This window comes from Candoia aspera, chromosome 1, assembly GCF_035149785.1.
Source record: "Candoia aspera isolate rCanAsp1 chromosome 1, rCanAsp1.hap2, whole genome shotgun sequence".
In the NCBI taxonomy this organism is placed as follows: Eukaryota; Metazoa; Chordata; class Lepidosauria; order Squamata; family Boidae; genus Candoia; species Candoia aspera.
In genome coordinates, this window is record NC_086153.1 from 64,735,349 (window position 1) to 64,756,755 (window position 21,407).

At 38.2% G+C, this 21,407-nt stretch overlaps 2 protein-coding genes across 7 annotated transcripts in view; both read right to left on the reverse strand.

Moving 5' to 3' along the window:
* BIRC6 (baculoviral IAP repeat containing 6) overlaps positions 1-21,407 on the reverse strand; it is a 183,557-nt gene that overhangs the window by 116,184 nt on the left and 45,966 nt on the right. For 3 of the 6 annotated variants that reach the window (XM_063305522.1, XM_063305540.1, XM_063305516.1), the window contains exons 14-27: positions 20,587-20,715; positions 13,099-13,230; positions 12,714-12,892; positions 8,967-9,097; positions 7,769-7,930; positions 7,527-7,658; positions 7,155-7,252; positions 6,661-6,808; positions 4,957-5,090; positions 3,970-4,116; positions 3,395-3,582; positions 1,571-1,885; positions 1,078-1,177; positions 40-254 (exon numbers count right to left, since the gene is read on the reverse strand). In XM_063305522.1, the coding sequence (XP_063161592.1) occupies positions 40-254; positions 1,078-1,177; positions 1,571-1,885; positions 3,395-3,582; positions 3,970-4,116; positions 4,957-5,090; positions 6,661-6,808; positions 7,155-7,252; positions 7,527-7,658; positions 7,769-7,930; positions 8,967-9,097; positions 12,714-12,892; positions 13,099-13,230; positions 20,587-20,715 (2,210 nt within the window). The remainder of the gene's footprint in view (positions 1-39; positions 255-1,077; positions 1,178-1,570; positions 1,886-3,394; positions 3,583-3,969; positions 4,117-4,956; positions 5,091-6,660; positions 6,809-7,154; positions 7,253-7,526; positions 7,659-7,768; positions 7,931-8,966; positions 9,098-12,713; positions 12,893-13,098; positions 13,231-20,586; positions 20,716-21,407) is intronic. The other 3 variants (XM_063305550.1, XM_063305531.1, XM_063305558.1) reach the window with 2 other exon arrangements.
* YIPF4 (Yip1 domain family member 4) overlaps positions 1-21,407 on the reverse strand; it is a 93,173-nt gene that overhangs the window by 9,395 nt on the left and 62,371 nt on the right. The window lies entirely within an intron of this gene.

Sequence of the window (21,407 nt, forward strand, 5' to 3'; positions counted from 1 at the left end):
TTTATTAGAAATACATTTTTAACTGAATTTTTTTTTTACCTTCATGAATCTGCAAACTGGTGGTGGTATTAAATCATGCAGAATAAGAGAATGGGTGCTAATATCTGTAGCAACCACTAGCCTTCTTCCATCCACTTCTTCACCAAGTGTCCAAATATCAATCGATAAGGAAGCCAAATCCCCACAAGTTGGAATCAGCACATCTGTCAATAAGATGGGTCTACCAAAGTCTAATGTCACAAACCTCCTTGCACCTTTGAATAGAAATAGTCTTGATGAAATATCAATCTTACGAGCTCCTTTGCCAGAAGGGCAGCCATAGACCACAATTTAACAGACACAACCCAGGCTGCTAAAAACATTTTAATTATAAAAATATTTTTATTTAATTATTTTATAATTAAATATTTAATTAAAAATATTTTAATTATAACAAAGAAATAATTACAGTTTAGTTATTGCTGGCACAATAAAGATTATCCTTGAAATTGTGGATGAGACATCTATACTTCCTTGTACTGCTGTGCCTGTGCCTTTTTGTTTAGCTCAAACCATAGCTAGGGGGACATCAAAGCCAACCCTATGAACCTGAACCAGGAATAATGTTTTTTTAAGTGGAATGTAAATTTTAACCACACCAAATAACAGTTAGTGATGACCAAAAAATTGAGAGGGAAACCACAGAGAGAGAGAAGCAGAAAGGAATGAGGAGAAACAAATGTTCTGTGTCCATGTTGCTCCCAACCTCTCTTCTCCTTATTTGAAGGGTTATTAAGTTATTTAACACTTATTTGAAAATTGGTGTGGAAGAAGCCAACACAATTTCTGTCTCACTTTTTAACATACATTCTCTACATTTAATATGCAAATCTTTTCAGCTCAAACAAAAAACACTGGCACCTAAGGAAATATATGATTTATTATATAACTCAACCAACTGGCATTTAAATATAAGAATCCCAAAATCACCCTTGGGCCTTGGTCATAAGCTATTATCAGCTTTGGAACCTAGTCATTATATTAGCTATTCAAATCAAATTAACCTAGAAAGAATTAACTTACAGGCTACTATTTTACCTGAATGCATTCGCTCTATAATGATAGACTGATGAGGAGGTGGCTGCAGAAAATGTGAAGCATGAGATATTGCAAGAGCAAGGCCGGTTCCAAGGGGATTCTGAAAGGAGAAAAATTGATCAAGATATAAATGTATTTTATTTGATATTAGTCACTCACGACTGCACATGCAAAAGTAAAAAGAGCAGACTTGGAAACTACAGGTTGAAAAACCGATCATTTATATTGTGTACGGATTAGCTTTTAAGCAGACCAGTGGAAAGGCTCAAAGCATTAACAAGCTATTTGCACAAGCTTCCTTATACGGAATGTAGGTTTAATAGATTTGGGGATATTATGCAAGAGGTTCTAGCAATACTGCCTGTCAAAATATATTCTCAACACTTAGATAAAAGGCAAACTACCAAGCAGTCAAAATAGTTCCTGTCATTACTGTTAATTAGATTGGAATTTTATGAAAGCTCTTTTTCTTTTTTTCTTTTTTTTTAGTTACCATTTTGGACTTGTTTGCATTTTTGTTGTGTGCAGAAAGGTTTACTGGAGGAGGATCAATGACTGAACCCGGAAAAAGCTGTGCGAGCTCTGCATTGATAACAGCAGAAACTGCCTCATTAGGTGGCGTAAGAGGCGGAGTCATGAACAGGGGGGTTGTTTTAGGAGTGGGTGGGATGACATCCGACGGATGAATGAAGAACCCTGGGGCTGCGACTGAGTTGGAAGGCACAGAGTTGTGAACAGGACCAACTGCTGATGCTGCTGCAGCAGCTGCTGCTGTTGTCTGATGTAGTTTTGCTTCCAGCTTTGCTTTCTGCAGGGAAAATAAAAGCAGCATATGTACTGTAGGCTGGTGCTGCCTGTAAAGGCAGTAGCAATAAAAGCATTAGCAATAAGCAGCATGAACAAAACAAACAAAAAAGCAAATAGCCTCAGCTTTCATTTAACACACCAAGGTTTTTACCAAAAGGATGCAAAAAGTAGCACAAAAAGTGACCAACAGTGCAAGAAACGAACACTTCAAAACTCACCTAAATTTTTACTGAACTTGCCTCTTACAGATAACCTGTTGCATAAACCATACAAGCTGAGGTAGTCTAGTTCAGGCCAATTGTCTTAAACTTATTTAGTACAACTGCATTCAATGGAATCTTATATCCAAGAATGCATAGGACTGGAGGCTTAAATCTAAATCAAATCAAAGTTATTAATTCACACATTTGTAAACATCTAGGAATCCATTATGTTCAACGGGACAACAGATGTACACCCTTCCACTGTGAATACACCTGAAATTCTTACACCATGTGCACCTGGCTGTGATCGTTCTTCCATATCAAAAAGGATTTAAAAAAATAAACAAACTTGCATATTCAGGGAAGCTCCATTTTAATGGACTACTCAGGGTAGGGATGTGTGTTACTCCCAGAGATTTGTTAAATACAAAAGTATATCATTGTACCATAATGATCTAAGTCAACAGAGATATCATAAAATTAATGTAAATTTAACTGCTTCGTCCAGGTTACTTCAAATGCAAAGGATTTTCTGTTATTTCAAAAGATGCTCAGAGTGAAATTTGCTACAGGAAGATCTCTAAAATTGAGCTTTCCCTGTAGGTGAATACATCAAATAGCAAAATATCTTGAAGGCCCAGCTGACAATCTCACTGTACATATGGGATTCCCAGGCAAGTGGTGTGTGAAGGAACTGTTTAGGACTGCAGTTCTCATGTCACATAGAAGTGATTCTTTGACATAACTGAAATCAAAATGTACTTTAAGATAGTAGTCTTGATTTTAATTATCTATGGCAACTGATTATGCTACAAAAGAGCTCCTAGTTTGACACGAACAAGTTACATTGGCTAAGGTGGACGGCAGTTAAAACATAAACTTTAGAAGGAACAGAATACAACTGTGTATTTCTTCTTGAGGGCAATGAAATGAGGTTTCTGTTTCTAAGGCTCTTAACCAAACAGCAGCCTATCTATTTTTGCTGAAAGAAATCCAACTACATTTTCCATCTTTTCACATTTTGTTCTTAAGCTAAAATAAAGCTTTTTGAAAATGCAATGATATCATACATAAGATTTTTCTGTACCAATAAAGCCCTTGTGTTGCACCATGTGCACTTTGAATGTCAGAATGTCTGTTACATCTAACCTGTTCCCTAAAAATGTACTTTTGATGGTTATGCTTGGTTTCTTTCTTTTTCTTTCCTTTCTCTCTCTCACCCAGATAGGAGAGACTTTTTGTGATTAAGGGAACTATTCTCTCAGCTTTTGAAGTTTAGAGACATCATGAAAGAGATGGCCTCCAACCTGTTGCTGAAGCTTCAAAAGCTGCTGCTGTTTCTCTTGAAGCACCTGGAGCTGCTGCTCGGCTGAGGCCATTGCATGAGAGAGAGACTGCAAAGCTACCTGGGCTGCTGAACTCAGGGCTGTCGAGGCTTCCCCAACGGTCCCAGATGAGAGGCCTCCAACTGCTGGGGTAACCCCAAAGGTACTCACTGGCATGAAACAAAGAAACAAAGAAACAAAAAAACCATGTATGAAGAAAAGCAAGACACAAAGCCTTATCTTGAAAACAGTAGAGTATTGGTAATAAACAAGAAGTAACCTCAAAAGGAAAGAAGTAGCAAATGTTCTACTTTTCAATGCAACTTTGATTCAACATTCACTGTGCAAAGCAATAGGGAAATCAAAATACTGGTTTTCAAGGCAGGCAGATTTTTCTCATCATTAAAAGAAAACTTGAATTACAATGTGATTAAGAAATTTCAATATCCTTCTTCAAAAATTAATGGCTGAAATTCATCATAACTTCCTTATTTGAAAAGATTGTACTAGACTACTACTTAGTTTACGTAGAGAAAAGTAATAAAATATATATATACCAGTAAACGTACTTGCATCGTCCCTTTCTATTCTTGTTCCATCACTAGTTGAAACACAGGTAAAGTGTAGAGGTTCAACTTCTAGGAGCCCAGTGAGGGAAGTAAAACTACCTTCAGCTGCTGTACAGTTACTGATTTTTCCATTCCCTGAATTGGGAAAAAATAGCATCGTAATTCAGTTCCCTTTCATTATAACTGGAAATAACATTTTAATTTTTATTGCTATCATATCCATAAAATGGGAGGGGGGGAGAGCAAGAAGAAAAGATAAACCACTAAGTATATTAAACCCAATCCAAACAAAAAACTTTGTATGTAATTAACATATATAAGAGAGCCAGTTTGGTCTAGTGGTTAAGGCTCCAGGCTAGAAACCAGGAGACAGAGAGTTCTAGTCCCGCCTTAGGCATGAAAGCCGGCTGGGTGACCTTGGGCCAGTCACTCTCTCTCAGCCCAACTCGCCTCAAAGAGTTGCTGTTGTTGTGGAGAAAACAGGAGGAGGAAGGACTAATAAGTATGTTCCCCACCTTGAGTTATTTATAAAAATAATAAAGGCAGGATAGTAGATAAAATAAAATAAAATAAATAAAATAGAAACTTGCATTTGCCTTGCCTTGATTCTCTTGGGTATAAGAGGAGAGGCAAAGGAACTCTGTCAGGTTTTCAAGATTTAGTTATTATATCCTGCATCAGCAGAGTTCCAGTTGTCCTTGCAGAGTCTGTATCCTGCCCTGGCCTACCTTAAAGGGTTGACCTAATCTGAGGAAATAACCACTTCCTAATCCTAGTGGAAATGCAACTCTGCTGAACACAAAGTAAGTTCAACCTATTTTGAGGAGGTTGTTTTGAACACAGTTAATTTAAGTATCTCTACAATGACAAATTGCAACATGAAGATTCTGTAACCATGTTGTTGCCAAAAGCAAACAATACTGATTATAAAATGACCTTTCAGCTACATAGTTACAAGCAGATACATGGGCTTACCTGAGAGAACATCAGATAAATCAATTTCATCTGACTGAACGCCAATGCTGCTATTATATATATTCTTACAAGAAGAACCACTCATTTCCAAATCAAAGAGCACCGGATCAAAAGGTGAACTATATAATCCATACCTGAAAAGCAAAGTAATGCAGGATATTAGGTGATGTGAAGAAATGCAAATTTGATTCATGGGACAAAATCAATAGAATGTATAGCTATTAGGATCTGAATGAACAGGACTACTAAATATTTTCCCCAAAGCTTTAGTGTTTAAGAAACAAGAAACTAACAGACATTTCCATGAAGTATATTCATATATTGCTATTTAAAAGCAAGGCAAACATAAAGCAACATGCCTAACATTACTTATTTCAAATACAAAGGATAAGTACTAAAAAGTGTGAGTTTAAAAAGCTCACCAAAATGCAGCATCACAAGTGACTATAGGTGTTCTTTGGTAAGCTCACTCACGCCCTGGTCATCTCCCATATAGATTATTGAAATGTGCGCTACATGGGGCTACTCTTGAAGGGTATCTGGAAGCTTCAGCTGGTCCAGAATGTGGCTGTGCAGGCAATTACTGGTGCTCCTAGAAGGGCACATGTGACACCACTGCTGCGTGATCTGCACTGGGTGCCCGTTTGCTTCGGGGTCCAATTCAAGGTGTTGGTTATCACCTTTAAAGCCCTACATGGCATGGGGCCAGCCTACCTGAGGGACCGCCTCTTCCCCATTACATCAACCTGTCCCACCCGATCATGCAGAGAGGGCATGCTACGGACGCCGTCGGTAAGAGAATTTCATTTGGCGGGGTCCAGGAAACGGGCCTTCTCTGCAGTGGCTCCCGCCCTCTGGAACACTCTGCCCCCGGGAGGTGAGGAAGGCCTTCCGGAATATCTTGAAGACCTGGCTCTGCTGCCTCGCCTGGGGTGGGAAGGGGAGTAGTTCTTCCTGGGGGTGGCTGGCACCTTAGAGCCCTCCTCATTGAATTAGACCTTATCACCACTTGGATTTTATACTTATTTTTATCTTCTATTTATATTGGCAATTTGTATTTTATTTTTGTATGTTCACGGTTTTAATGTTAGTTTTATTGTAAAATGCCCCGGGTCCCTCTTTTTGGGGGAGATGGGCAGTGATACAATTTGAAAAACAAATAACTAAATAAACACCTCTATTATGCAAGCTACAGCATGCTAGTTACTAGTGGGCTTTTGGGTGCAATCAAAGGTATTGGTGGTCATGTATAAAGCCTGTGGCACAAGATCTGGGTATTTGCAGGACTGCCTCTTTCCAATCATCTCTGCCTGTCCTGTAAGACCTGACAGGGCAGGCATGCTTCAGCTACTGTCTATTAAACAATGTCATACCTAGGAGATATGCCCTCCATGCCATTGCACCTGCCCTTTGAAACAGCATTCCCTTCCAAGGCCTATATGGCCCCAGACCTATCCTTTAGGAATGCCTTAAATAGCTTGCTTGTAACACAGGCATTGGGCCAGGACATTATGTAATTCTGCCACTTGTGACTGTTTTGCTTAATTGTTGTGTTTTTTTCTCCCCTAGCATAATGGTTTTATTATGGTTCTTAACTGATATTATTTCATTTTAACCCTCTGTAAGCACCCACAGTCATTGGCAAGTGGGCAGACTTAGCAATTGAATGAATGACTGAAAAGTGATACATTTTTTCCCTATTACCTTGTTTGAAGTAGTGCTTCCATGGGTGTTAATCGATCCTGTAATTGTCTAGAGACTGCAGTTAGCAGGGAAGCACAAGTAGTACTGCAGCCAGCTAAATCTTCATCCTTTACGTAATTCAGCAAAACAAAATACCAATACACAGAACCTAAAAGGAACACAAATAGATGTTCAGCCTTAAGTAGTCACAAAAGCCATCTTTAGCTATATGTTTGTGGAACACTGACAAAATCCATTCAATAAAATATACTTTTAATCAATTTTAGCAAGCTTTAGTAAGTTTGCATTGGTATCTGTTCAGGCAGCATTCCTAGCTTATGGCAAAGAGAAACATACACTCAGAACAGAACTGCCTAATAAGTGAAACTCAAAATTAGTACTAAGATAAAACAGAACAGCAGCACTGCAGTAGAATGAGAAACATTAAATAAACAAAAACTGGTAGAATCAGAAGAAAGCAAATTTGATTTCAAAAACAAAAACCTTAATCTTACCTCCAGTTGCAGCTGCAGGTAAATAAGATATATTGCCAAGCAAAGCCTTCAGAAGTACTGAGCTAAATCCTTGCTGACTTGGTTCAAATTTCCCATTACTACAAAAATATATAATCAATTTTAATATTTTGTTCATTAGCAGAAATTATTCAGAATTTTTTTACATCCATGAGTGTCTCAGCAGAGAAAGGCTTAATCTGGGAGTACTACATTTGGTGGAAGTGGCTTCCAAGTAGACAGACACAGGATTGCGCTATGAAATGCTAAATTTCTCTCTAAAAGATCATGTATGTTAATATGTTTTACACCATGTTAGCTAGAATATTCAATTGAAAGAAAACTTTAAGTTGAAAAAACAAATAACATCATTACCTTATGCAAAGAGCTAGAAACCGTGCGCATTTATGTGCTATGCTTCGCCCTGCTTCAAAGAAGCATACTCGAACTATATTGAAAAGACACATCCTTGTTTTAGACAACAAGCTCTCATTTGCTTCTTTTGAACTAAAACATTAAAAACAAAAGTAGACTTTACAACTCAATCATTACTTTTGAGAACACTTCTAATAAAGGTAAGGGTTTTGGTAAGGATCTCCTTTTTTTTTTTTTTTTACCTCCCCGGTCCATTGGACTGAACTCCTGCTAGCCAACATAAGATATCTAATACAAGACTTTGAGCATGTTCTGTGACAACTCCATCTTCTGCCTTTTTGCAAAGGCTGTTAAGAAGTCTTTCATGAAATTCTGAAAATTGTAACATAGCACACCTCTGAACTCTAGAAAAGAGATAATATACAATAAATAAGAAGGAAGTTAATCATTGATCTGGGAGTAAGCTAATATTTATTATTATTTTTATATCCCACCTTTATTATTTTTATAAATAACTCAAGGCGGCAAACATACCAAATACTCCTTCCTCCTCCTATTTTCCCCACAAGAACCCTGTGACGTGAGTTGGGCTGTGTGTGTGTGACTGGCCCAAGGTCACCCACCCAATTACATTACTTTTTATTATTTGCAGTGCTAAGTTTTTCAAGAAGGAGGAATAGAAGCTTATGGTTTCTCTCTAATGTCTCTTTAAAGAATCCTGAAACTGCTTTACCTCTTAGATTTGAAATTCAAAACTGGTCTTGTTATAGAAACCCATGTTACTTAAACAACATGTTAAGAGAACTCTTGATCAGATAACTTGAAGGTAGCTATGATCACAAGATGGCCACACTGTCATCTCCTGCACAGTTCAACAAGCAAAAGAGGCTAGGGTAGAAGAACTTAAGTGTGTTCTTTCTGTTACTATTCTATAAATGCTTAATTTTCTGAAAGGTTTTTTTTCCCCCATCAACACATTCTATTATAGAGCAAGCCAGTTTAGTCTAGTGGTTGAGATGCTGGACGAGGAGCAGGACACCTTGATTTCTAGTCCTGCCTTAGGCATAAAAGCCAACTGGGTGACTTTGGGCCATCACTCTGTCTCAGCTGTAGAAAGAAGGCAGAGGCAAACTACTTCCAAAAATGTTGCCTAGAAAACTGCATGGACTTGTCAGTATAGTTGTCAAAAGTCAAATCTGACTTGAGGGGAAAAAAAGATTGGTTCTAATATAGGTTTTCTATATAATTTTAATGTTAAAGTTTTATTTTTATAGTCAACATAGTTGGACTGCCATTATCTTATATATTATTGTTTGAGATATAATGTATCTCAATAATAATAATAATAATAATAATAATAATAAGCATTAATCCTCAATTCTCTTTGAATGTATGCTTAAAAATGGACTTACAAAATATACTCACTGATAACCAACTAACCTTTCCTTTGAAATAGATGTTTTTTTAAATCTTCTAATAGTTACAGAGACTTCTTGCAGCAAATCACATCCTCGTAGGTTGTCGGATTTCCGTGAGGAAGTGCTGGTTTCTGCTTTATTAGAAGACTTGTCCTATTTTTTTTAAAAACAACAGCACACTCATTTATTTGAAGTCATACTCTGCAAGCATACAAGTATTTTTCATTTTCCCAGATTAGGAAATTTATTTAACATTATTATCAACTAATAAACCAAATCATATTCATTCATTCAAATCCAAATCATTTAAAGGTTGTTTTATGCAAAAATAATTTGAGCATCATTGTACCAAGTGTTATTATACTTCTCAATATGTAAGCATATTATATTGTTACAATGTTCTTAACAACGCCACTGTGAAGACAGAACTATCAAAAAACAAAGAAGTTCAGAGAGAGAGAGATCTATTTAATATTTTTTTATCAGCTACATAAGAGGAGATGGTTAGAAAACAATACAGCATTATTAACAGAAGCTGTCTCATGTCCTCCATTAAATTGCCACTATCCCACCAATGTTAGGTCTGGGTACCATTTTAACTGGGTTCAGCAGTTAAGCGTATCAAAGAATATCACCTTCTGAAAAAATATGACAATATTCACATGCCATGGTAAATCCATGTTAGCATGTTACAAACAGGCTGCAGTGGCCCTTAAATTGCATGTGTCTCCTATCCATTTCCTGAACAGCCAGGAATGTTTAGTTTGAAAGCTTCTATATTATGTTAGACTAAACTAACATTGTTGGGTGGAGGTTAGAACTGTGGTTAATTTTGATTATGGTTAACTGAAAAACCAGCTTCTATAACCATTAATTGAATTGGCTTGTTTGAAAGTAGCCATTACAGTCAAGCAAAAGTGGAAGTAAAAACTTTCTCTTTCTTCCCCATGACACTGCCCAAGGATCAGGGCAACTTGCTTCTGCCCATTCACTGTGTACTAAATGCAGTTAAGCATAATGTGCGAATGCAGCCACTATAGCTTTATGGTTCAATACAGGCATGAATTCAGAATGAAAAAATAGTTCAGTGCAAAATACAAAGTATTTTATTTCAAATATGGTCTAATCCATGTATAAAATTCTAAAGGCTATACCAAATAATATACACATGGATTACCACATATGCAATATGTATTCTCTTTGCTTTCCTTTCTGTTTCAACCCACTTCTGCCCCAAATCTGCCCTAGAGAATCTCCCAACCTTCTGGAGCATTTTGGAAAGTGCTAAGAAAATGAAAGGGGAAGAACAAGGAAAGCAAACACAAGCTTGGCAAGGGGGTGAGAATAGAAGTTTGGCCTCCTCCTCCTCCTTCCAATCCAGGCTGCCATGCAACCAGAGCAAGTAAATGGAGAAGGAACAGGGAAGATTTTACATGAAAGCTTGGCTAGGGTACTTGGCAGGGGAGGCTCCATGAAACATGGACAGGAGGGATGATGACTTGCAAATTGTGTGCAACTTTTGCCTTCCTGCCTGAAGACCCAAACTACACATGCTGCAAGTGCAAGCTTGTTTCCGAGAACATAAAGAGACTTGAGGAGAGAGTTCTACCTGTATTTTCCTTTTGTAGGGTCAAATAACACAACCAGAAATAACCTTTTGAACACTACAAGGCTGGGTACAAATGTGAAGGAACTGGGAGCATGTACAGTTGTTTCATCAGTCTTTCCAGTTATGGTACAAAAAGAAGGAAAAAAAGGGGTCCTAGAAGTCAATAACTGGCTATGCATATGGTGTTGCTGAGAAGGGTTTGGATTCTACATAATGGCCTATGGTCCTTCATGAAGAACTTCAAAGATTGTGAAGTGTTTGGCAGGAGCCCTGATAGTCTTATTAGGATACCATTAAACCAGAACAAAAGGGGAAGGGAAGCAAAAACTCAGAACCAAACATGCAGGAAAGGACTGGAGTCAGGAAAGCAGAATACAAAGGGTGAAACAGGAGACCAGTCCAGGGTCTCAGCGTTCCACAGGAAACTACAACAGAGAGACCAGTAGTGATCCCACTCAAAATCTCAGATTCTTCTAAACACAGAATATGAGAAATAAAAAGTAAAAGAACCAGACATGCTAACTTAGGAAGGTAAATATGATGTGACAGGCATCACAGAAACTTGGTGGGATGATTCTTATGATTGGTGCACAGCACTAGAAGGCTATCATTTATTCAAAAGGAACAGACCCAACAGAAAGGGTGGGAATGTTAGACTGTAGTTAAGCAAATATATACTTGCTCAGAAATCCAGGAATTGGAGAATGGAAACCCCATTGAAAATATTTGCATAAGAAAAAAAGAGAGAGAAAAACAAAAATGATAAGGAGTTTCTTACAGACCACCTGGGCTGGAAGAAGATACAGATGAGGCTTTTCTGCATCAGATGACCAGTCCTTCAAAGAGTCCCCACCCTGACTTTATTTAGATGAGCCCTTAACGGCTCATCTAAATAAAGCAGGCTCTTTTCCCAGGCCTTGAGCTCAAGTGGATAGTGGGCCTCTTGTGAGTTGTCTGATTTGTGAGATGTGGTTGTTTTTCTTCTGATGCTCTTTTTGCACTTTTTGTATATCATATTCCACCCAGAGTTGTAATAAGGCTGGGTGCCTGGGTCCTTTTGTCAACCGTAAGTGAAATTTGAGCCACCACTATTAAGCAGATGCTAAAAGGACAAATTCTATTTTGGAGTACATTAACAGGAGCAGAGTTCAAATCATGGGAAGTAACTATACCACCATACTCTACCTTAGTCAGACCCCATCTGGAACACTATATCCAGTTCTGGACATAACAGTTCAAAAAGGATGGTGACAAATTGGAGCAAATTCAGCAGATTATCAACATGGTGAAGGATCTGGAATCCAAGCCTTATGAGGCATGGTTATGGGATCTGGGTATGTTTAACATCCAGAAAATATGACTGGAGGAGATGTGATAGGGTTAGGGTCAAATATCTGAGGGACTGTCACACGGGAGAGGGAATGGACTTAATCTCTATTCCACTACAGGTGTGGTGGATTTCAGTAATGATGCTGGTTTTCAGGAAGGAGGCAGCACATTCCAAGGAAGAGGACAAGATAAGAGGAAACACAGTCCAGGAAGTGATTGTGGGAAAACTAAGAGATTCAGAATAGCTCCACCCTAGAATTTTCCCAAGTTATATCCCCTTAGGTTAGGTAGAGTTGCTTTAGTCTGGCAAGATTCTGTCTATACAGTGTGAGCAAATAAAGAACTAAAGTTTGACTGGATTGATTTTTCATTGTTCTTGGGCTGGGCCTGACAACAAGGCAGGCTAAGAGCCAATGGGCTAAAACTTCAGGGAAGCAGGTTCGGGATAAACATCTAGAAGAACTTCCTGACTATATAACTGGAAATAGAACAAGTTCTCCTTTACTAGAGATCTTCAAACAGAGGCTGGATGGTATTTGTCAGCTGTATCCAATGGGTCTTGCACTGAGCAGGCACTCGGACTGGATCAGTACCTTCCAATTCCAAAACTCTTTGATTCTTTGAAAAATTGGTTTTGCTGGTGGATATTTCACCAGAATTGTAAATTTCACACACAATTATTTTACTCCTAGTAATCTTAATCTTATATTAATTTTGTATCTACATTGCAATTACACGCCTGACACTTCAATCCTAACAAGACAGCAGCCATAGGCAACTACTAAAGCAATATTATTTTGACCATGCTTTGTCTATATATTATTTAAATACCTTGCCTGCTGCAACTTTTGCTAAAAGTGATGCGAGTGAATGGCCCTTGCTATTTTGAGGTTTTAGAGATGGTATCCTTAAAACAGGCCAGATTCCTCCATTGCAGATTTCTTCTGTTACTCTGTCATTCACTGCTTTCACATGAATTAAAAATGAACGGTATTTGCCACCTGCCATGCCTAGAATAAAACAAACAGACGTAAGAAAATAAATCAATTCTTTAAGACTTATTACACACGCATGAAGTAGAAAGACTTATCAGCCAACTTTTTACCAAAAAATATTTAAATTTAAAATATCAGGCATCAACTCTAAATATCAGATCTGCATCTAATCACTTCTTTTTATATATTTGTTCCCCAAAGTATTTTGGCAAGAGTGTCACCTTTTACAAGCTTTGGACTGGTGAGTGTCAACATTCCAGCATGTCCTGATAAATCAAGTCCAGTAGCCAACCATACCGGTCCACACAAAATATCTTCTTTATGATCTTCTAAAAAGGGACATAGCCGAAAGCCTTTAAAAAAAAGTATTTAAAAAGTAAAATTACACTGATAATAGCAAACAACAGTTAATGATATATAGTTTCTTATAAAATAATTTCTTTAAAATAATAACACTGGAAGTAGTGCATGTTATTCAAATGTTCTTGAAAAGCCAACTCTTCTCTCATTTTGCTTTTCTATTTAGTGAGGTTTTTTTAAATCTATCCATTTAAATGAAAAGTATTCAATTCATTACCTTTTTTCTTTTCATGATTCATTATAAACATAAATTAGAATTGCCTTCAGTACTTCCATGTTTGTAGTGTAGATTGTTATGCTCTGTCAAGTTTCTTTCAAATCTATCATTCATGAGCCTAATATTTTTAGAAAGTCAGTTCTCTTACACTGAATACAAAATTATTAGCATATTTGTTGTCTCCAGTACTAGCATACTAAGTGGCCTTATATTCAAATTATAATGCCTGAATGATTATTTTTTAAGAGGTAGAGATTCAGTTTATTCCAATGTTCATTAATTTATTTTAAGTTCAGGATAAAGTAAGATCTCCCTGGAACCTTATAAGGGGAGCAAATTGCATTAGCATTTAAAAGAGCTGGAGGGCTTCATCCATTCTCTCTTCTAACTACACATCCAAAGTGAAATTGTTACACCACTGAGTATCAAAAATTCTTCTCTCATCAGTATAATAGGGAAATATAAAGCTACAGGACAATATGTACTGCAAATACTTATACTATACTACTAATGCTATACTATTAGCATTCCTTTCAGTAGGAGGATAAGTTCAAAGAGTTACAGTAATATAAACCTGTCAATGGAATGGGACAAGTTGTCAAAGAAAATCATACTTCAATGTTACTTATTTATGAAGCAAAAATAGAAAGTAAATGAGTAGCATTAGCAATCTGATTACTGTGTTGAACTCCCTTCCTGGATTGTTTTCAAGGAACTGATAAAACTTTCTATTCTTTTGATTCTCTGTGTTACAGTAATTTCTACTGGTTCTTTCTGGCAAATAGTGAAACTTGGATGTTTTTATTTACTGAGCTGCTTATGGGAAGATTTCTGAAACTCCAGGATTTGGCTACCAACTCTGATTATCAGAATGAATGTACAGCAGTAAATTTATTCTAATAAATTAATTCATATTTAAATGAATGAGGTAAAGCAAATTTTAATAAATTCATAGCAGTGATAAGTAGGATCTCAGGATAGGAGAAGCTTGCTTGCTTGCTTGCTTTATTTATACATACATACATACAGTTTATATAGCCACTCATATCACAAGAGTAATCCTAAGTGGTGGATAGAGGGTTAAAACCAAAGAACAATAGATATGTACATACATACATAGCAAAATAAACATCCAAAATAACAATGTAACATACACCCAGGGTCTAAAATCATTCCTTTTTCAATCAGTAAAGACAAGCACAAGACAGACCCACCAATAAGGCTGGTTTAATCTCCCATCCCAAATGCCTGAGGCAACATCTAGGTCTTTAACGTCCCATAAAAGACGACCAAGAGGGTTGGAGACAACTGGATGCCTGGGGGGATGTGCTGCAGGTACTACATATGACTCCTAGATCCTACAAGTTGACTTCTCCTAACAAAAGTGACTTGGAGCATGCCAACCTTGCCAGTTTTGGTTGGGTGAGCAGAAATAAATAAAGACAAGCAGTCCCACAAATAACCTAGCCTTTTGCATTCCAGTTGCACCTGGAAACTTGTTAGGAGCCAGTGCCACTCCTAAGGTGTTACATAGCCATATTGTGCAGTGCCCAAATCCTGTACAGCTGCATTCTAGACCAGTTAGAGAATGGGAAATGGAGTCCAAGATGGGTGGGAATTCCTAAGAGAGATACGTAATTCCCATGAATAAAAATGAGACACAATAAAAAAACCCAATGAGGCTTAGTGAAGATCCATAAACAAAAAAAGATGTTATTTTGAAAATCAAAAAAAGGTCAAGTCACAAAGGAAGAGCACAGACAGGTAGTGCAGAACTATAAAGCTAATGTCAGGAAAGCAAAACCTCAGAATGAGCTAAAGGTTAGCAAAGGATGATAAAGAGTAACAAAAACAGCCTGTTCAAAATAAAAGGGACAGAAAAGCATCATTATATCACGTGCTCAGTGAAGAAGGTAAAAAATAAAAGACAGAGCTATTCAACTCTTATCTGGCTTAGTTTTCTCCAATAAAAGACTTTGTGGCGCCAATAAATTGTGAAGAGCAGGATAAAAGACAGGACTTAAACATGAGACTGATAAACATGTTCAGGGAATACCTTTTTACTTTAAATAAGTTTAAGTAAGTTAAATCCTAGGTACAAATCCTTGGGAACTGGTGAAGTGCAAGATGACTGGACAAATACAAACTGCAGACCAGTTAGACATTGACACCTGAGAGGATTCTAGAGCAATTCATTAAAAGAATCAATCTGTAAGCACCTTGAAAAGAATGCAGACTAACCATATCTCTTTTTTGGATGGGGTAACTTCCTTGACAGTGGGAATGCTGTAGATATAATATACTATGACTTCAAAGAAAGCATTTAACAAAGTACCCTATGACATTCTGATTAGCAAACTAGTGGGAGTTGGATTATATCACAATTAATTAGATACATAGCTAGCTCAAAAATTGTATTAAAATGCTCATTATAATTTCTCATTAATTTGGAGAGAGGTAATAAATGGGGTGGAACAAGGATGAGTCCTAGGTGTTTTATTCTTCAATATTTCTATTTATAATTTGGGCAGTAAAGGGAATGATGATCACATTTGAGATAATACAAAATTGGATTAGATAGCTAATACCTTAGACAATGGAAATAAAATTCAAAATAAGTTTAATAAGCTAGTGAAATGGACTGCAAATAATTTAACAAATGAAAAGGAAAGTCAAACACACAGGGATTGTCATGTTCACTGTTTCAATGTAGTTTATACATTGTAATGTTTCAAATCAAAGGATCATTACCTTGTCGTGGTGCTGGAGCTTGAGCACCTCAATGATGCCATGAGCTAAACCGTGAAGGGCCACCCAAGACGGGAAGGTCATGACAAAGAGGTCAGACTAAATGCGATCCCTGGGGAAGGTAATGGCAACCCACCCCAGTATTCTTGCCGTGAAAACTAAATGGATCAGTACAACCAGAGATATGTCGGTATACCATCGGAAGATGAGACCTCCAGGTTGGAAGATGGTCAAAATGCTACTGGGGAGGAACAGAAGATGAGCTCAACTAGCCCCAGACGTGATGACACAGCTAGCTCAAAGCCGAAAGGACGGCTAGCAGCCGACGGTGCTGGTGGTGAACGGCGAATCCGATGTTCTAAGGATCAACACACCATTGGAACCTGGAATGTAAGATCTATGAGCCAGGGCAAATTGGATGTGGTTATTGGGGAGATGTCAAGATTAAAGATAGACATTCTGGGCATCAGTGAACTGAAATGGACTGGAATGGGCCACTTCACATCAAATGACCACCAGATCTACTACTGTGGACAAGAGGACCACAGAAGAAATGGAGTAGCCTTCATAATTAATAGTAAAGTAGCTAAAGCAGTGCTTGGATACAACCCAAAAAACGACAGAATGATCTCAATTTGAATTCAGGGCAAGCCATCTAACATCACAGTGATCCAAATATACGCCCCAACCACAAATGCTGAAGAAGCTGAAGTAGAGCAGTTCTATGAGGATCTGCAGCACCTACTGGACAACACGCCTAAAAGAGATGTTATTTTCATCACAGGAGACTGGAATGCTAAGGTGGGCAGTCAAATGACACCTCGAATTACAGGTAAGTATGGCCTGGGAGAACAAAATGAAGCAGGACATAGGCTGATAGAATTTTGCCAAGACAATTCACTCTGCATAACAAACACTCTCTTCCAACAACCTAAGAGATGGCTTTATACATGGACTTCACCAGATGGACAACACCGAAATCAGATTGATTACATCCTTTGCAGCCAAAGGTGGCGGACATCTGTACAGTCGGTAAAAACAAGACCCGGAGCTGACTGTAGTTCAGATCACGAACTTCTTCTTGCACAATTTAGGATCAGACTAAAGAGATTAGGGACGACCCACAGATCAGCTAGATATGCGCTCACTAATATTCCTAAGGAATATGCAGTGAAGGTGAAGAATAGATTTAAGGGACTGGACTTAGTAGATAGGGTCCCAGAAGAACTATGGACAGAAGTGCGCAACATTGTTCAGGAGGCGGCAACAAAATACATCCCAAAGAAAGAGAAAAGCAAGAAGGCAAAATGGCTGTCTGCTGAGACACTAGAAGTAGCCCAAGAAAGAAGGAAAGCAAAAGGCAACAGTGATAGGGGGAGATATGCCCAATTAAATGCAAAATTCCAGAGGTTGGCCAGAAGAGATAAGGAATTATTTTTAAACAAGCAATGCATGGAAGTGGAAGAAGACAAGAGAATAGGAAGGACAAGAGACCTCTTCCAGAAAATTAGAAACATGGGAGGTAAATTCCAGGCAAAAATGGGTATGATCCAAAAACAAAGATGGCAAGGACCTAACAGAAGAAGAAGAGATCAAGAAAAGGTGGCAAGAATATACAGAAGACCTGTATAGGAAGGATAACAATATCGGGGATAGCTTTGACGGTGTGGTCGGTGAGCTAGAGCCAGACATCCTGAAGAGTGAGGTTGAGTGGGCCTTAAGAAGCATTGCTAATAACAAGGCAACAGGAGATGACGGCATCCCAGCTGAACTGTTCAAAATCTTGCAAGATGATGCTGTCAAGGTAATGCATGCTATATGCCAGCAAATTTGGAAAACACAAGAATGGCCATCCGATTGGAAAAAATCAACTTATATCCCCATACCAAAAAAGGGGAACACGAAAGAATGTTCAAACTATCGAACAGCGGCACTCATTTCACATGCCAGTAAGGTAATGCTCAAGATCCTGCAAGGTAGACTTCAGCAATTCATGGAGCGAGAATTGCCAGATGTACAAGCTGGGTTTAGAAAAGGCAGAGGAACTAGGGACCAAATTGCCAATATCCGCTAGATAATGGAAAAAGCCAGGGAGTTTCAGAAAAACATTTATTTCTGTTTTATTGACTATTCTAAAGCCTTTGACTGTGTGGACCATAACAAATTGTGGCAAGTTCTTAGTGGTATGGGGATACCAAGTCATCTTGTCTGCCTCCTGAGGAATCTGTATAACGACCAAGTAGCAACAGTAAGAACAGACCATGGAACAATGGACTGGTTTAAGATTGGGAAAGGAGCGCAGCAGGGCTGTATACTCTCACCCTACCTATTCAACTTGTACGCAGAACACATCGTGCGACATGCTGGGCTTGAGGAATCCAAGGCTGGAGTTAAAATCGCTGGAAGAAACATTAACAATCTCAGATATGCAGATGATACCACTTTGATGGCTGAAAGCGAAGAGGAACTGAGGAGCCTTATGATGAAGGTGAAAGAAGAAAGTGCAAAAGCTGGCTTGCAGCTAAACCTCAAAAAAACCAAGATTATGGCAACCAGATTGATTGATAACTGGCAAATAGAGGGAGAAAATGTAGAAGCAGTGAAAGACTTCATATTTCTAGGTGCGAAGATTACTGCAGATGCTGACTGCAGTCAGGAAATCAGAAAACGCTTAATCCTTGGGAGAAGAGCAATGACAAATCTCGATAAAATAGTTAAGAGCAGAGACATCACACTGACAACAAAGGTCCGCATAGTTAAAGCAATGGTGTTCCCTGTAGTAACATATGGCTGAGACAGCTGGACCATAAGGAAGGCTGAGAGAAGGAAGATCGATGCTTTGGAACTGTGGTGTTGGAGGAAAATTCTGAGAGTGCCTTGGACTGCAAGAAGATCCAACCAGTCCATCCTCCAGGAAATAAAGCCAGACTGCTCACTTGAGGGCATGATATTCAAGGCAAAACTGAAATACTTTGGCCACATAATGAGAAGACAGGACACCCTGGAGAAGATGCTGATGCTAGGAAGAGTGGAAGGCAAAAGGAAGAGGGGCCGACCAAGGGCAAGATGGATGGATTATATTCTAGAGGTGACGGACTCGTCCCTGGGGGAGCTGGGGGTGTTGACGACCGACAGGAAGCTCTGGCGTGGGCTGGTCCATGAAGTCACGAAGAGTCGGAAGCGACTAAACGAATAAACAACAACAAACAACGTTTCACATGCCATGGCGCTGACACGCATTTCTGTTTGGGAGGGAGCTGCTGTGAAACCTTGTACCAAGCTCTGTATGTGAAATCAGGACAATGGAATGTGTTTGGGTTATTTTCTCTGTTCAAGGACTTTTCCCGCAGACCATCAGAAACCATTACGAGCACCTGGGATTGTGGACTTGAGAAGATTCTACGGGGGGAGGGATTTTGTTTGCACAGAGGGTTTGTAGTTTGAATTTGCTGCGCTTTCGTCATTCTCAGCTTTCTTTGCGATCCTGCATACTATTCTTCAATAAATCAGATATCTTTGAAACCCTGCTTACGAGTCTGATGTACGTTAGAATAGGCAATCCTTACAGGCATGAAATGTAAGTTACTTGGCTTGGTCATGCTTCTTGCAAAAAAGATCTTGGAACAATAGCTAATTGTCAACTGAGTATGTGTCATGTTAGGACAGTATGAGCTAGCAGTGTGGTGTGATTGCAAAGAAGGCAAATGCAATTTTAGGCTGCAATCATGCAAGTATAATTGCCAAATCACAAGAAAGAATTCTTCCACACTAGTCTGCTTTTGTCAGAGCCCATCTGAATACTCTGTATCATTTTGGACACACATCTTAAGAAGGATTCTAAGAAAATTTAACAGGTTCAGAGAAGGGCAAGAACAGAGGACTAGAAAGTGAGTTGAATAAAAAGAGATGGAAAGAACTGGGAATACTTAGTTTTGATAAACAAGAAGAAAGGGAGGATATAATAGCACTCATTTAAATACCTCAAAGCAAGTCACACAGAAGGTCAGGACCTACTAGAGTACAGGACACAGAACAATAGATTTAAGTTACAGGAAGACAACTCTAACTGAATATTAAAAGGAACTTACTCAAGCAAGAGCAGTTTAACAGAGCAGTGGTGGGCTAGAGGCTTGAGAGCTATCTGTTGTGGATGATTTAATTTGGATTCTACAACGAGCAGAGGTTTGGACTTGATAGCCTAAATAGTCCCTTCCAACTTCGACTAAGAGAGGAAACTACCAATAGAACACAGAAGCAGAAGATTACCAAGTATTTTACAAATCTCATTTCACTAGACTTCCCTCTAAAACTTATAGCTAACCAACTAGCAAACTTCTATGTGGCAAATCTATTTAAAATAATGCTGTACTTCAGCAAAACTCACACTGTGGCTCTTCTACATCCATGTTTTGCATTTCTTCATTCAAATCATCCAGCCCTGTTTTTCCATTTCTTTCCATTTCATTATGAGCTGGTGACAGAGGAAAAGTTATCTGTCTATCTACAGCTGCCTCTGGGGAACAAATACACAGGAAAAAAAGCTTTCAGAATTTTTAAATAGCTCAATCTCTTTTGGAGCATAGTTTTATTACATAACATGTTGTAGATGTGTTATAAAAATATTTTAAAAACAGCCATGAACCTTGAAACAATCGGTGCTTGGAATGCACAATCTCTTGGCCTTTGAGTGGCACATTAAGACCTGTACTCTAACAGTGGGCAGGGTCAGGATAAAAACTAAGTTCGATTTAATTAAAATTAAATATTATTCAATATGATCACCAATGCTATTACGGTATTGATAGGAGTGTGGGTTTGTTGGGGCAATTATTAGTAAAGCATTAAAACTGAGAAATGGAAATTGTCATGTTATCAGAATCTATTCATCTCAAATCTTTAAGTTTCACAAAATTCTTGGATGCTTAAAAAGCATTAAGACAAATGTGTCTTAGCTGTAAAGTGCTAATAAACATTTGAAAATAGGACTGAAATGAAGTTCTGTTACACAAAACAAAATTTAAATTAGCATTTATAACATTTGCCCCATTTTTAAAACAAGCAAAAATATTTATTCAAGAAAGGAGATATTACCTTATCTTGACATGCAGTAGCACCTACCGCTTTCTGAACTGTTTACCATGGGACTCTGTTCACTCATTATATTTTCTAAGAATATCTACCGAATCAAGACAATACTATTTTCCA